Source organism: Lytechinus pictus, chromosome 3 (genome assembly GCF_037042905.1).
Source record: "Lytechinus pictus isolate F3 Inbred chromosome 3, Lp3.0, whole genome shotgun sequence".
NCBI lineage: Eukaryota > Metazoa > Echinodermata > Echinoidea > Temnopleuroida > Toxopneustidae > Lytechinus > Lytechinus pictus.
Window position 1 is genome coordinate 78269333 of NC_087247.1, and position 17538 is coordinate 78286870.

The 17538-nt window shown below is 37.5% G+C and overlaps 1 protein-coding gene across 1 annotated transcript; it reads right to left on the reverse strand.

Moving 5' to 3' along the window:
• Positions 1–3468: 3468 nt before the first annotated feature.
• On the reverse strand, positions 3469–14386 carry LOC129256080 (uncharacterized protein in nthA 5'region-like). Its single transcript, XM_054894375.2, has 4 exons — positions 14245–14386; positions 12930–13030; positions 5865–6051; positions 3469–5125 (listed from the first exon to the last, which is right to left on the reverse strand). Exons 1-4 carry the CDS (start codon positions 14321–14323, stop codon positions 4905–4907), a joined length of 588 nt encoding a protein of 195 aa, XP_054750350.2. The 5' UTR covers positions 14324–14386; the 3' UTR covers positions 3469–4904.
• Between the last annotated feature and the right edge of the window lie 3152 nt (positions 14387–17538).

The window sequence follows — 17538 nt, forward strand, 5'->3', positions numbered from 1 at the left end:
CTGAGTCTATCAAGATCTAGAGACTAGACTAGATCTAAGATGAATTTAATTAGATCTAGGACTAGTTCTGTATACGGACTAGACCTATTACACCAAGGCTACTAAGCAAATTGGTATAACCTAAATTAACGTAAAGTTCTGAATTAACCAGTTCGAAGTTAACCATGACATTAGTCGGCATTAAATTAGACAGGTCCAGATTTGAGACAAAGTTAATGCGCTAGCATAAACTAGCCATAGCCTAGCATTTTGTCTTGTCATTAATGACAATTTGATAAGTGTTTAAGAATAAGATTTAGGTATAGATCTAAGCCTATAAGGCCTACGTAACTAATGTTTTTAAGGGTACCGGTAATTTGAGGGTGCTGATTCATTCGTGGCAACGTGAATGCTATACCACTGATGGGTTTAACTGCAGAACCTTTCAGACTGGCTGCCAGATATTCCATTGCCTCAGATTCTCCCCAGCGATTTACCACAATGCACGCCTGAAAATGGTTCAGGTAGTCTTCAACCGGAGTGCGGCCGTCGAACTGGTCTGGTACAATATTTGGATCATTTGATCGAACTTCGGGATAAACCGTATGATTTAACAGTATATTTCCTGATTCAGCTCTCATCTCAGGTGCTCGTCTATGTTGTGTACCTCAAGGCCAGTCCTGAAAAATTCCTGTTTCGGTTCGGTAGGTTGCGGTATTTGTGCTGCTCTGAAGTTGTCATTTAGTAAAGATCGGAAATGAACTCTCGGCCAATGACTACCGCACGCCTAACCGGTCCCCCATGATGGCGTCATCCCCATACTGGTCCGTATCTCCGCCATACTGCTCTCCAACTTCTCCATCACCACAGCCGGCGATACCGCACGCCCTCTTTGTCCTCGAACATCCATTTCTGCTGAACTTCTACAACAATCCCACTTCAGACACCACGTGCAACCGAACTGACTTTCTTTCCGGAGTCCTGACGAACTACTTCGCTTCGGCTGCAATATACAACCAGTTGGTGTAAAGTCCGTCTTTTTCAATTCTGATTCTTTGGCCCTTCTCAGTAAATTAGATTACATCTCATAGGTTTTAACATCTTCGTTATTCCGTACCTCCATTATCTCAGTCATTCCAGCATTCAGTATCTCCCTAATCTTAGTATTTAGGTATCTCAGTAATTTCAGTACATTAAGTATTCTCACTCATCTCGGTATTTTCAGTATTCTCAGTAATCTCATTATTTTCATTATCTCGGTAAATTCGGTATTTTCCGTATCTAAGTAAAGTCAGTATTCTCACTCCTTCTCGTCAGTATTTCCAACACTTTCGTACTTCTGCTTTTCCGACCATGCATTCTTGCAGCTCCGTACAACGAAATAAACGACAAGCATAAAAGCAAAGTATTAATTTCTTATAACTTTACTGAGGAAATCATGCTCATCCTGTCGCAGCAGGTTCCAATAAGAATTGGACAGTATTTCGTGCAGAAACCTCTTACAGCCAAGCATATTGCATGGCTCACAATCGAGCATAAAGCCCGATTGGGTGTGTGTGTGTGTGTGTATTTGAGTTTTGTCAGACGTGTATCAATCAGATATGATTATTTACGTCTGGGACCGACCTTTAACGTCACCATCCGAAAGCTGTGACCAGGGCTCGAACTTCGAACCTCTGCATCAATTTGTAACTTCCCCACAGCTTGGATTACAGGCGCACGCCACAGCGCCCAGTTGTGCTCAACGATTCGGGTCTCAATTTAATATTGTTTTAAAAACAGTTAAAGTCATTAAAAAAACATTTTAAGTAACGACATTGGTAACTGTCACTTCTTTTTATACCCTAACAGTGAAGAACAAGTACGGGTAATTTATAACATTATCATACAGTTGTAAACATCGTTATTTCTCAGCAAATAGTGCTTAAATACATTTTAAAGAAAATTCCTACATAATCGATTACAAACGATTACTGAATTTCGCTATACATCGATATACAATGGATTAAAAATTATTATACGCTCTTCAGCGCTCAAAAACCATGCTGATCATTAAATAAACCTTTCATTTTGTTACAATATATACATACATATGACTATATAAACACATATATATGGCTATCATAAAGTCTAATAATAGTACATCATAATAGTACTACCATATATTGATTATTGCTGCATCCCATGGTCCAATTTGAGCTCTTCGGCATTCGGGATACCTTGCATAAACTACACAAACAAATGACAAGAGTAGTTCTACAGAACGATATATTCACCTCAAGTACTAATTTTTTTCTAAGCTTAAGTGGGTGGATATGGAAAATTAAACGATGGCTATTTCAGAGAGCCAAAGTAATGTTTGACATCTTGAATGGTAATTTCTCACCCTATCTCCGTGATAACTATGTTTACTCAGTCTGCAAAGACACATCGGTATAGCACAAGAATATCTCGTAATTTTGGACTACAAGTTCCTAAAGTAAGAACTGAACATGGCAGAAGGGCCTTCTCTTTTGAAGGTGCCTTAGTCTGGAACAACCTACCAGCTGAAGTTCGGAACTCCCAAACCAAACAATCCTTCTGCTCTAGGTACATTAAGTTAATGTAAACACAAATAATAAGAAGAACACACTTAGTACTAGCATCAATTGTGGGTCGATACTTCTGTGCTCAATAAATGCCCTCTACTATCGATATTATTTTTTTTTTATTCCCCCTTTCTACCACGTAAATGTCTCTTATATCTAGTATTTGATCTCTGTCTTAACGTCAATAAAATTTTATCTGTCTCTCTCTCTCTCTCAACCTCTCTAAATATACTGTATATATTTTTACCGACTATGCTAGAAATGATAAAATTGATGACGACGTATTTTATGTTTTGACACTCTGTTGATAACTACTTTCCGAAATAGGATTACTTTACACTCCATTTAACCCTATCTAGGCCGGGGTATTATGGTAGTTATTATGGCCGGGGGGTGGGGGGGACACAAATAATAAGAAGAACACACTTAGTACTAGCATCAATTGTGGGTCGATACTCTGTGCTCAATAAATGCCCTCTACTATCGATATTTTTTTTTCATATTTAATTCCCCCTTTCTACCATTTGATCTCTGTCTTAAAGTCAATAAAATTGTATCTGTCTCTCTCTCTCTCTCTCTCTCTCTCCCTCTCTAAATATACTGTATATATTTTTACCGACTATGCTAGAAATGATAAAATTGATGACGACGTATTTTATGTTTTGACACTCTGTTTCCGAAATAGGATTAGTTTACACTCCATTTAACCCTATCTATTTCACATAATCATTTCATGGCTAAGCATAAAAAAAGTCATGACTGATCAAAATTTACAACGAGATGCAGAACAAAGACTACGCTTTTCTCCCGGGGGAGGAGGGGGGGCAGTCAAATATATTTCTGTACACACGCGTGACCAAAAAAAAAACGCGTTTAAAGGGGTGGTTTTTTTTTCACTTTTGGACGCGGTCCGCGCGTGGACTCGTTAAGGGTATCAAAAACACCGATTTTCAAGAAACAGGGTGGTTTTGAAAGACTGGTCAATGGTCAATCACGGGGTCAAACGTATTTAGGGTATGTTTTTTTCTCCCAAAGCTTTTTTTTTTAAAGACTAGCCAAACGTGTTTAAGGTATGTTTTTCCCCCAAACTTTTTCCCTGGGGTCATATTTTGGCGACAATTTGTTTAGGGGCCAAATTGTGTTAATAAAGCCTGCGAAAACCTTATTTAGGGGGTTATTTTGCACACAGAGAAAAACTCGTTTAGGGGTTGTTTGGAAATTCCTTGGTCACACGTGTGTACAGCAATATATTTGACTGCCCCCCCCCCCCCGGGGCTTTTCTTTATATATGATATACAACTCATGGGATTAATGACAACCAAGTTGGGAGTTTGACATTTCTAACATAGTTCACCTTCTCCTTTTTCAGTGCTGTTAATTTAGAATGTACAACAGGGGGGTGTGTGAGGGTGTGCGTTGCGTATTTACGTATTTTGCCTCCTACCTCAAATGATAACAAAATAGAGGTGAACTCGTGAGCGTTTTTCGCCAAAAAAGCATTTATTGAACTCGAATTTTCGACGGTCCTGTCACCGTCGGGAGTTTATGTGAGAAAATTTAACAAATGTACAACATCTCTAGCAATATTTGTTGTGCAATAAAGTTCCAGTTATTCCCATTTATTCCCAATAATTCTACAATTCATGTGGTGAGTCAGTAAAAATGACACCTAAAAAATCACCAATTTAAGTGTGTCATGAAGACATAATCATTTGATATGGGAAGGATAATATGGAATCATGATATAAAAAGGTAAACAAATTAATAAGTCTCATACACACTAGAAATCGATTTCATTTTTCATCATAGCTTAATTTTCAAATCGTTGCATTCAAATATATTTTCAGGATGGAATATCCAGTTTTAATGTTATTTTGATCTCTAAGTCCCATTTTCTGTTATATTGAATTTTCTGTTTAAAAAATTTACGGTATTTTTATTATTATTACAATTATTGCTCCAGACAACGTCACGGCATTGACCGATACAAGAGCGATTTAGTCGGCTTTATTATATGACAATAAATACAATCATTTTGAGGAGGTTTCTTTGTAAAAAAAAAAATGCAGGAAAAAACATACAGAATGTTAAGCAATGTGACGAAAATAAAACACGGATATACAATAAAAATATTGTCCCAGTATACAAAGGTCTTTCCAGATCTCAGGAAGTGAGCCTGAAATGTATAATCCAATCAGTTCGAAACTTATTGGTGTTTCTATTATTGATTTTTTTTTAAATATGAATAGTATTCGTCTTTTGGCGACCCTTTTCAACTTTCTTCTCTGTACTGTCAGATCAACTTGAAAATTTCACGCCCATTTATTCATATTTCCTTCATGGCATAAGGCAACCGCTTTTTGAAGCTGTTTCGTCTCTGATTTTCTCCACTGCCTGTGCGACTTTGAAGATAGTGATCTCATCATAGTGTCTACCAACCAACATGAGTCCGACTGGTAAGTTTCTTAGATACCCTGCGTTAACGCTAAGGGCAGGATGACCAGTTAAGTTAAATGGATGTGTGTTAATATTCACCTCAGAAGCTCGTCTGTGATATTCTACAAAGAAGAAATGTAGGTTGATACTGTTATTAATTTCTTTATATTTTATCCATGTAGGGAAAATATGATTGAAGATCACTTCAGCCTACTGATGATGATTATTTTACATGGAGACTTCTCCACCCATGGAAATATTAAAACCGATATCTCGATGCTGCACCTAAAACATAAGTATGAACTCAGCGAGGATAACCCGCTAAATGTGGTCGATTTATGTCTACCTCTTCACACTTTTGAATAGAACCGGGGAGCGTTTAATGAAAGGACTTGTCGGACGTTTTATCCGATCCATTTTATCCAACAGTTTCCATAGGAACATAGCTCCTTAGCTAGAAAGTCAAAATCATGGAAAGTTGTCAGATCTGACAACTTGTCGGACACGCTCCCCAGATCTGCATTATAGATATACACACCTACACCCACCATGCAGTAACTTTCATATTGTAGTCCATGATATAAGGGGTTCTCACAATAGGTCTTGCGACCGTTCGCGATCATTTGGTCACAATATAATGTATGTTGCACACAATCGCAACGGTTATAAGCAATCGCACCAATTGTGGAAGGAGCTTTAATGAGCACCGAAGGCGATAATAATGCTTATGATTTCCTGCTAAAACATATGTTCTTTGATTTTTATTTATAATCATTCGCAATTTTATATATCATCAAACTACAAGAAAGTGTACCTATATGAATAAAGATTATTAAATTCCTAACAATGGCGCATAGTTACCTGGAAGAGAATCATCTTTAGTTAAGAGTTTTGTCGGAGTAAACGGTATGGTTGGCATGGCAATGATGTTAACCTCTTCAAGAGATCTATCATAGGCCTTACGAAGCGTGATGGTTAGATTGCGCCCCTTAGCATACACTCGCCCATCATAATTTCTTTTCAAATATTCAGCTTTCATCAAGGCGAGCTGTAAAAGAATGTAACAAATGTTAATCTACCAGCTTGATTACCGGGCCTTTAACGTATCAACGACTGCGGATAAAATAAATTTATGACAGAACTTTGATGTTACACCGTAGATGAAACAAGACATTTGTGAGAAGGAAAAAAATAGGAAACAAAGAAAAAACGAGTTTTAAAATTTTTGGACAAGGAATACAACAGTTTTTTACGTTAAGAAATTTTGACCCTGAGCCTATGCAAAACTTAAGTCAGCAATCTGTTGACTCAATTGTGGCAAGTGGTAGCGACAACTCTTTCTTTCGTCAAGCTCGTCATCTATCCAATTATCAGAAATGTGTGTTTTTTCCGAAACATAACTTCGCTTGGGGCATCAATCAAAATATTGAAATATCTATAGGATATTGTTGTAGGTCATGATTAAATATATACATAAGCACAAAATATAAGATAATTATATATAGGGGTAATTGTCGAGAATGAATTAGGTATGAAATCCCATGTTAACAATATTTGTAGGGCTGCTGCAATTGGGTTACACAAAATTGGGAAAATTAGAAAATATCTTGATAGGAAAACAACAGAAAAGTTAGTACATGCCTTCATATAAGTCACTTAGATAATAATAATAGTTTACTATTCGGAATACAGGAATCGCTTCTTGATAAATTGCAACACATCCAAAATTCTGCTGCAAGACTTATAACTCGAAAAGGAAAATTTGAACACATCACCCCTATCTTATCTGACCTTCACTGGCTACCCATTCGATCAAGGATCAAATATAAACTTCTCATATTAACATTAAAATGTATTCATGGTATTGCCCCTGCTTATCTTCAAGAACTTGTCCAGATTCATAAACCCAAGCGTAATCTCCGTTCTGGCTCACAAAATCTTCTCTCTGAAATTACTGTCAAGACCAAATCATATGGGGATCGGGCTTTCCAGAAAGCTGCACCAGCACTATGAAATTCTCTACCACCGACAATAAGAAATATTACCCAGCTTGAGAAATTCAAAGTTCAATTAAAAACCCACCTCTTAGTCGATTTGTCATTTTCCGAACCTAGAAATGTTCTTTCCGATTAAGTTTTTTTCTTGATTCGTGTTCCTATGGGATCCTAGAACAAATTCAGCTTGGTTGCCCAAAGTTGCCGTTTGGGCAATTTTGCTAATTTGCATAAATCCAAAATGGCCGCCAGATGCCATCTTAAAAACTTAACTTTTGAACCCCTTGCCCTAAAATGATGATTAATGACTCTTTTTAGGGGTTTAGGAGTGTGTAGAATCCATTTCTATAATCATTGTTGCAATATAACGTCATCTTCAGGTCAAATCCAAGATGGCCGCCAGATGCCGTCTTGAAAAATTGACTTTTGATCCCCTTGCCCCAGAATGACGAGTAATACCTCTGTTTAGGGGTTTTGGGGTGTGTAGAATCTCTTTCTGCTATCTATTTTGCAATATACGGTCATCTTCAGGTCAAATCCAAGATGGCCGCCAGATGACGCCATCTTGAAATATTAACTTTTGAACCCTTTGCCCCAGAATCATGAATAATAACTTTATTCGTGAGTCATTTGGTATGTTGATTAAATTTCTGATGTAATTTTGCTATAAAGGATAATCTTCAGATCAAATCCAAGCTGGCCGCAAAGCGCCATCTTGAAAAATTACTTTTCGAGGCTTACAGTGTAAGAGCTTATGTAAGGGGATTTCAGTAAGAATACTAATTTCTTTTATTACTTCTCAATTTTTTGTTCAAGGGGAAGTCAGATCTGAGATGTCAGGCGTTCGACATTTACTGCTCACCTAAAAGAGATCCTCTTTAGGTTTCGGCTATGATCAATTTTGTATTTGTATTTCTTTAAATGTCCATCCGTACTTTTGTACTGAAGAGGGTTTAAAGTTTTATTTGAATTTGAAAGTGTTTTTCCATATTTTTTATAAATCAAAGTGTCCAATGATAGGTAGGCATCAGTACGTCTCAAAAGACGATGGTGTAGCGCGCTAGGTATTACATCTTCGAGAGTGGCTGTAGAGCTCCGCTCTAGAGTGGCAGTCTCTAAAGCAAATTGTGTACAGATGGAGGAGGATGGCGCTGAGACAGGTTCAGATAGAGATGCTGCCCTAGCCTTCCTCCTTGGTCTTTGGCCTGCCAATGTAGCATTCCGATTATTTTCTGACGTCTTGACCCCTGTACTTAGTAGCTCTCCATAGATGGCGACTATCATCTACATCTTCACAAGTGTTAGTGTTTATGCCGGCAAGTTTTATGTCACGTTTGCAGGTGTGTTTATAACGGAGGTGATCTATCTGGGGACTAATCACACAGCTCACCTTAAATTGGCGAATCCCTTCTAGGATTTGCCAAAGTTTCATCCGGCGAACATGAATCACCTAAGGAGCAAAAATAAGCTGGGGATGCCAGCATGCACGTACGCTGAAGGGCTTATTATAATCACTCGGGTCGCGTTCGCGTTCGAAATCACTCGGGTTTTGGATTTTTGGCGATTTTTTTTATTTTGATGCGATTTTTTTTCTAACGGTGTCTTCAATGGGACAAACACGCTGGGCAAATAAAATGAAATTGAAATTCTAGTTTCGTTTTAAGCCAGCAAATGCCTTAAATAAAATGCATCATCTTAAAGGCGCAAGTGCAATTATAATGTAATAGAAGTCGCAGGCACGCGCGATGATTCGGAACATGTTATTAAAATGCTGTGGGGAGGTAACGTTTTCAAATCAATTTATTACTATCTTCAGAAATTAACTTTTGATAACCAAGAACAAATATAAAAGAAGCGGGTCCGCTATCACCACGAGGTTGAAGAGAAGTGTCTATCATCATAAAGGAGGTAAGAGAGTAGTGCAGTGATGTCCGTCGGTAATACGACCTTTAAAAGTTCACGGCGGCGTCCGCTATCACCACGAGGTTGAAGAGAAGATATCTATCCTCGTAAACATCGTCAGAGATAATACTGCGTCTTTCTCCCTGATTAATGCGACCTCTAAATAGCTAGCACCTCAAAAAAATCTTGAAATATGTTCTGAACGTTCACGCACTGTAACTAGATCTACGCCGATATTTTATATCCGATTTTTCCTTCAAGGGGCATGATCGAAGATTGGCAGGTGATCGCGCCGATTGTGGTAAAATCGGGTAAAATCGGGAGCCGATTTTAAAATCGGTAGCCGATTTTAAAATCGGTTAATTAGAACAAATACAATTACGATTTTAAAATTAATTTAAAATCGATTTCCAAAATCAATTTTAAAATCGATCTAAGATCAATTTTAGTATTAGTTTTTAAAAGCCCATTCACATTTTTACTGATGCTGACGAAAAGTTAGTTTGGTTGTCAGAGCATTATTTGTCCTGCGTCTAAATAACTATGTCCGATCGAAGGACCGTTTTAATTTCGGAAAGGTAGGAGAGACAGAGAGAGAGACTGATCCCCGTTCAGCTCAACGTATACGTTTGGCACGCGAGCACAAAGAAGATCAATTAAGCACATCACCTAATGCAATGTTTCGAGAATTTAGGTAGGGAAGTTTTTAGGTCTCCAGTTACTTAAAACATGATATGGCCATTTTATCTATAAAATAAGACAAATTTTATGAGAAATGGACAATAGTTAAGAGCAGAATTTTAAAACGCCTATCGGAAAGATCGTCCTCAAAGCTCATTACGTATTAGACAGCTGGCAGCCGTCTGTTTCGAGTTTTTTAACATTTTTATTTCTCCTCGTACACAGACGGCTCGCTATGGTGCAACCATCATTACGGGGTTAACAATGCAAAATCCCCCAGACGGCGCTCATCGATTTTTGTCTTTATTTCATAAAAATATATGGAAAGAACTGTATCAAATAAATATTATTATTCCGTTTTGTCCTAAAATGCACCAAAAAAAGAGAAAATAAACTTAAAAGGGGAAAAACAGTAACTAATTGCTTCGGCTGTCGCGCAACTTCACTTCCCCGTTTTATTGGAACTTAATGCATAAACATATGGCCATTGAGTCCCTGTACAGATCGAGCAAGAACTTCGGTCTCTATATTGGTGAGTGGAGCTAATGGAGTTCAGCGGAACAACGAACATTACAGACTGGAGACCGAAGCTTTTGGTCTAATTACGTATATATGCATTAAACCACGGATGGCTGGCTATGCATACCGCTGAATAAAATACTTTCGGACGAGCTGCAGACTGACTGGCACTGTAACGTGGGATCTAACTCGGCTGGACTCACGTTACCTTGCTCCATGCTACCGATGCACGCCGTGTCCGACCGTGGCCGGGTCCCGCCTTGGGGCCATTGCATGCAGGCATACATGTCCGTACATGGGAATGACGATAATATCGATGTGGCAGATATGGCAAGTTCCGACTCGGAGTCCTCGTATAAAAACAGTATAAGTCTGGATGTATTCTAGGATAGTTGAGCCACATGGCTAATTTGCTTGTTTGTTATGTTAAGCAGTAGGCGAGTGCCTTTTATTTAAGGCACTTGCCGGCTTAAAACGAAACTAGAATTTGAATTTCATTTTATTTTCCCAGCGTGTTTGTCCCATTGAAGACACCGTTAGAAAAAAAAATCGCATCGAAATAAAAAAAAAAATCGCCAAAAATCCAAAACCCGAGTGATTTCGAACGCGAACGCGACCCGAGTGATTATAACAAGCCCGCTGAAGGGCCTTATATTTTCACTCTGTCCTGCCATTTAATGTGTAGTATACGTCCGAGGCATCTGACATGGAAGGTGTTTAGTCGCTTTTCTTGATCGGCGTACGTTTTCCATGACTTATTTCCGTTCAGGGGCTTGGCCATGGCTGTGACAGAGTTTCCTATCCTGGTGCTTATCTCCTTGTCCAGTGAAAGGGAATTAGAGACAGATAGTCAATGCAAGGTAGGTGAGGAGTCCACCACAACCAAACGAGTGCGTGCTGTTGATATAGATATCTGGAGGACAGTCAGTGTCTTGAGCCGATCAGGTTTTCTGTCTTACAGGGTCATCCAAACTCCTTACAACATGTACATGCAAAAAAACAGGCGGCTGTATGACTAGGTCTTGTAGGCCTACTCCAGCTTCTTTATGAAAGGCAGGGGCGACATCTCACGAATGAGAACCATCCTGACCATTGTTTTGGCACGTAGCCGGTCGATGTTGAAGACTTTCCCATCTGCTCTGGTACGGATATGTAGATGCATTATGTGCATTCGCCAAGTGCATACTGGGGAAGCATGGAGAAGAAGATCCTGAGTGTCAGGGCCAGGCCCAGCCTAATTGCTTCACACCACTGCTCACAGGAACTGAGGGAAGGTACCAGATGTTCCAGCATAGCAAACTGTTCACATAGAATGATATGACCATGGGTCAGTCTTGGGGAGCCTATCTTCTACAGGAGGCTAAAAAGTGCACTCGTGCTGACCAAGTCAAAGGCTTTTTTCAGGACGAAAAGTCCAATGATAATTATAAAGGAAGGTAATAAGTTAACAAATTCTTGAAAAATACGGAGAACTCACTTTTGAGTTAAAAAGTAATACTTTGAAGTCCTTTCACTAGAAAAATATGGCTGGACATAGAAAAAAATTATGAGCACTCCCGAAATAGGTCATAGCCCAAACCTTAATTTTTTTAATTCCAAGGTGAGCGGTTAATGACGAAATATATCAACTGACCATCTGAGACCTTACTTGACCACTAAAAATTGAGAAATTAAAAGAAATGAATCATTCTTACTGAAATACCCTTACATGAGCTCCTACACATAATAGTAAATCTCTTCAGGACAGCGTGTACGATTTTTGGAAGAGTACTTCTTCAAGGTTCAAGGTTCAATAGTCTCGGGGGTAGTTTTTTTCTAATATGGCGTTTACTGGCCATCTTTTTTTCTTTATCTGAATGATCCTATATTGCAAAATTATCAACAGAAATGGAATCAACATATCAAATAACTCACGAAAAGAGGTATTATTCATGATTCTTGGACAAAGGGTTCAGAAGTAAATTTTTCAAAATGGTATCATCGTGGTATCATCTGGCGGCCATCTTGGAGTTGACCTAAAGATGACATTATATTGCAAAATAGATAGCAGAAAGAGATTCTACACACCATAAAACCCCTAAACAGAGGTATTACTCGTCATTCTGGGGCAAGGGGATCAAAAGTCAATTTTTCAAGATGGCATCTGGCAGTCATTTGGATTTGACCTGAAGATGACGTTATATTGCAAAAATGATTATAGAAATGGATTCTACACACTCCTAAACCCCTAAAAAGAGTCATTACTCATCATTTTAGGGCAAGGGGTTCAAAAGTTAAGTTTTTAAGATGGCATCTGGCGGCCATTTTGGATTTATGCAAATTAGCAAAATTGCCCAAACGGCAACTTTGGGCAACCAAGCTGAATTTGTTCTAGGATCCCATAGGAACACGAATCAAGAAAAAAACTTAATCGGAAAGAACATTTCTAGGTTGGTGTATTGAGCCTATGGCACTGTCAAATCGACTATCTTTCAGAATGTTTGATTTAGTCACTCGCGCATAGAGACCTGTACATGTAGGTGTTATGCGTATTTAAGAAATGTACTATTATTATTATTTATTATTACCTGTTCGATAAATTCAAAGATTCAGTGTGGTAATTTCATATTTATAAGATCATAAGAGAACGTCCACAAGGATGGACGAGAGGTTGCCTCTAAAGAAATAGGTTGGTACATTTTTTTTACCTTCGCTAACAGATGAAAGTTTTCTGTATATACACAAACGAAATATTACTTTGGGTTTTGAAAGTCAAAAGGAAATTGAATTATTGAGACCAGATTACAATATTTTATAATTGTTATCGTACATAATTCTGAGAAAGTATTACCTTAGTTTGATCCGATATGTCATTTGGGTGAGATTTAATCATTTTGGCACACTCGTTGATGAACCCAGATGGATAGAAACCAGTATGCCCACTTCCAACACCTTTTAGATTTAATAAAGTATTAGCGGAAAAAAATACTTTAATCACTTTAAGTGATTATACATGTAGTGTAATAATAGTTTAATGATATAATAATGTAACAATATAATGACTGAAATAATGGCATTTATGGTGTGCATGATGTTGATGTGCAGTATAATCTATGTAAATAATGAATTATACTTTGTAATGCCAACAGAATGAATTTCCATTGAGGACAATAAATTAATGAATCTGAATCTGAATCTAATATGTTCCTTAATGCAGTGGTTATAATTTGCCTACAATGTTCACTACAATGTATAATTTATATTTTCAACAATTTATTCCAATGTATTGTGTAAGAAGTAATTGTAATCCATCTATATGATTTCATAATTGTACTTTAAGTATCATTTTGTTACTGTAAATTGTACAAATGTTTTTAATTCAGACTTTGGCTGTGAGGCATGTTTTAATACACCATTTTTTAGTTGAATTGAATTGAAAATTATCTAAAGAACACTGGATAACCCATTTAGATAAATATGCCCCAAAGAATGCCGTAGTAGAATAGGTAATTCAAATATACCGAGCTACGACACGCCATCCCCCCCCCCCCCCCCAAAAAAAAAAAAAAAAAAAAAAAAAAACGAGAGAGAGAGAGAGATAATATTTCGGTACATTTCGGTACCTAATAAATCAAATGTGGAACTGCTGTAAGAAGACGATCAACTAATATTGAATATCTTCAATTATCACAAAGGCATCACAGTAGTACTGAATTTGGTAAAATGATTATAACATGAATTCATTACGGAGAAGAACTGGTTGTTATTCTCAATCAGTGTACTTTTCATGATTACATTGAATAGCTGGTTTTGTTTATCAACGCGTGTCGCCCCCTGTCAGTATTACAAGTAAGTATGGTGTGTAGTGTGAGAGGGAAGGTGTGTGTGCGTTTGTATTTGTTTGTTTGTATGGAGGTGCCGTGGCCGAGTGGTCTAAGGCGCCTGGCTATACATTAAAAAGTCCGGGGTTCGATCCCCGGCCGCGGCACCTATGCCCGTGAGCAAGGCATTTAATCTACAATGCTCTTTTATCCTGCTTTCAAATAAATGGAAATGCTATATGCATTATTGGTAACTAGGTGTGCACTTGTTTGTTTAAAAAAAAAAAAAAAAAAAAAAATCAGATTCAGAAAATATAATCTCGCCGAAATTCGGATAAATCTCACCTCCATGTCGCACAGCTGTTTCATAAATCCCTTCTGAAAGACAGTTCCATATATCAGGAGCTATGTAAAGAATGGGCATAAAATCATTGTCCTTGATGACTTTTCTACTGATCGAATAGTCATATAATTTTCTTTAAACTAAAGTCCACCAGTCCACCCCAATAAAAAGTTGATTTGAATAAAATAAGAAAAATCCAAGGAGCATAACACTTAAAATTTCATCAAAATCGGATGTAAAAAATTACATTTCAAAGTTTCGCTTAATTTCACAAAACATTTATATGCTCAACCGGGGTCGGTATGCAAGTGAGCGGATTGATGACTTCACCCATTCACTATTTCTTTTGTTTTTTATGATATGAAATATGAAAAATTATATTTTTTTCCTATTGTCATGTGAAACAAAATTGTATTCCTCCTTGAACATGTGGAATTACCGTTATTTAAACAGTTCACTGTTAAGTCGGGTTCTTGAAGTCAAAATCGTTTAGGGTTAAGTTGGTCCTTGATGTAAAATCTGTAAAAAAAAATGAAATATTGTATAATTCAAACTATGAAAAACACAAGAAATAGAATGTGAGGGATATCATCGTCTCTCTCATTTGCATGTCAATGAGTTGTGCATATAACTGTTTTGTGAAAAATAAGCGAAACTTGAAAATTACATAACTTTCTTATTTTACACCCGATTTTGATGAGATTTTCAGCGTTATGCTTGTTCATTTTTTTCTAACGATTCAATTCAACATTTTTCTGGGGTAGACTTGACCTTTAAATAGTTATACAGCGTCTACATGGTATATCCTGAGTACGTAGGGTTGCAAAGGGCTAGAAACTTTTCGGAAACTTTGGAAAAATTTTCCATGGAAAGTTTCAGGAATTTTCAGCTGCCGGGAATTTTCGGATTTTTCATTTTTTCACTAAGAGGGATGAATTTTGTTTTTAAATACAAAATTATACATTGATATCCTCAAATATTATACTTTCCATTTTTATTTAAACTATTCTCATTCTTTAAATTACCCAGGTTATAAAATATTCATCAAACTACTGTACGTACAGGTTAATACATTATAGTACACAGCGGCGTAACAGGGGTCGGTGGCCAGGGGGGGCAAGAGCCAAAAATTTCCCGGTCATATCATGGAACAGGCAATGGCGTCATAAGGCAAACATTTTGAGGGGGCGATATGGCGTATCGGGCAAATATATATATATATACATATATAAGCGAGCGAGCGAAGCGAGCGAGCAAATTTTTTTGACATTTTTATTGCAAAAATCAAATTTTGTGATAGATTTTGACATACTGTTAAAAAGATGATATCATATTTCACCCTCCTCTCTTTCCTTTTTTCTCTCTTTTTTTTGTACGCCACGGTGAACAGGATTTTTGTTATGATTGTGAGAATCAGAGCGAAGCTCTATATGCTCGAGGGGGCCGAGTATGGCGCTTCTGGCAAGAAGTAGCTTAATATAGGTCCCGAGCGAGCGAAGCGAGCGAGATAAAAAAAATCACATTTTCATGAGAATCTAACATAAAGATAGATTTTGACGTGATATTCAGAAAAATATAATACACTTTCCTTTCTTTCCTCTTTTTTTTTGTTTGGTTGTAAAACTTTTGGGGCCGTGGTCCAACTCATCCATGTAACAGTGCTTTATGGGTGGGGTCCAGGGCAGAGCCCCGGAACCTCTTGATATCAAAGCCATTTTAAACCTTGCAGATGGCCACTTGTTTTAATCAAATTGCGTGTATATTTATATAGTTTTAACACAACACATAAATTCAATGCAGTTGTGTATCGTAATCATCCAAATATTGTGAGGGGCACACCATAGCAAATGTGGGAAAATTTGTAAAAAGTCGCCAGCGAGCGAAGCGAGCCAGAAAAAAAAAGGCCTGTTAAAATGAAATTCTAATTATGTGATAGATTTTTACATCATTATAGCAAATATCATGTCATATATATTTTTTTTTCATTCATCTCATTTCGCTGCCTCCTTTATTTTCTTTTATTTCCCCTTGGCTGTGGAACCACCCCCGGTACGCCAGTGCTTCAACGTAAAGCTTAATGCAGGAAGGGTCCATATAGGGGCCCGTTATAGAACCCATTAAAGGTTACAGATGAAGAGCCCCCACTGCACGGGGTCTTGACTCTAGGACAGAGCCTTTGGAGATTTAGCAAGTTTATGATAGACTTTCATACGACATTATGCTATATACCATCCATTTTTCTTCCCGCTCAATCCTCGGCGGCCCGGTAGTGTACGTTATCTTGTCCCTATTCTTTATTTTCCAATTTAGATTTTGGCTAATTCCATTGCCTTTATTTCCCGCTTTTGTTTGCCTTTTTGCCATCTTTAATTTATTTCCCTGTCTTACTAAACATGCTAATGTATTATATCGAGGCGAATTGTTTTTTCTCACTTGTTCTTTTTTCCTTCCTTTTCCCGTTATCTTTCCGTTTTCCCTTTTTTATGTTTTTTCTTAGTTTTCTTTTCCCTTTTCCTTTCCCCTTCCCTTTCCCCTTTTTTCTTTCCTTTCCTTTCCCCTTTTTTATTTTCTTTCCTTTCCCTTTCTTCCTCCCTTTTTTTCTTTTTCCCGTTTTTTTTTATTTTCCCGGTGAGCTCCGCCAGGGGGGGCAGCTTGCCCCCCCTGCCCCCCCGCCTGTTACGCCACTGATAGTACATGTATCCAGTAACATGATGTTTATGTGCTAGTCTTTGTGGAGACCCACTTGTTGATCAAGGAATCAGGGTCTGTGCCTGCAGACTAGGATTGCACAGCAGACTAATCCCACCAGCAGCTATGGCACTGGCTTGAGTCTTTAAATGGGAAAAATCAGGTCCAGAAACGAAAAAAAATGTCATATTGCTAATTTATTTCTGAGATGCCCCTCTCCACACCCAAAATGGGGGGGGCAAGAAATAACAATATAATGACTGACTTTGAAAACAATCAAGATGAATAATTTTTCACAAAGGGTACAAAACATGCACTAAGTTTGTTGACCTCAAATGACCTTTGACCTTGACTGAGATTGATAAACTTGTTATTAATTTCATATATTCTGTGATAACAAGTGACAATCTCTTATCAGTTTCATTTAATTTGATCTAGTATTTTGAAAATAATGAACAAAATGTTTATTTCTAAGAAGTTAATTGCACTGAAATAAACTTTATTCTTGAACCAGCAATCTGTATTTATACTCGTCAAATGAATGCTGCAAACAGCACCAAGTTTTCACTTCTATTCTGCAGAAATAAATGAGAAATAAAGTAATGATA

What these genes read in the sequence shown, in the direction of transcription:
- LOC129256080 (XM_054894375.2), bottom strand. Translation starts at nt 14,323, where the DNA reads ATGCCCATTCTTTACATAGCTCCTGATATATGGAACTGTCTTTCAGAA. An exon ending in AACAGCTGTGCGACATGGAG is followed by an intron (nt 13,031 to 14,244) that starts GTGAGATTTATC and finishes TAAATCTAAAAG; the next exon opens with GTGTTGGAAGTGGGCATACT. An exon ending in TAAAGATGATTCTCTTCCAG is followed by an intron (nt 5,126 to 5,864) that starts GTAACTATGCGC and finishes TCTTCTTTGTAG; the next exon opens with AATATCACAGACGAGCTTCT.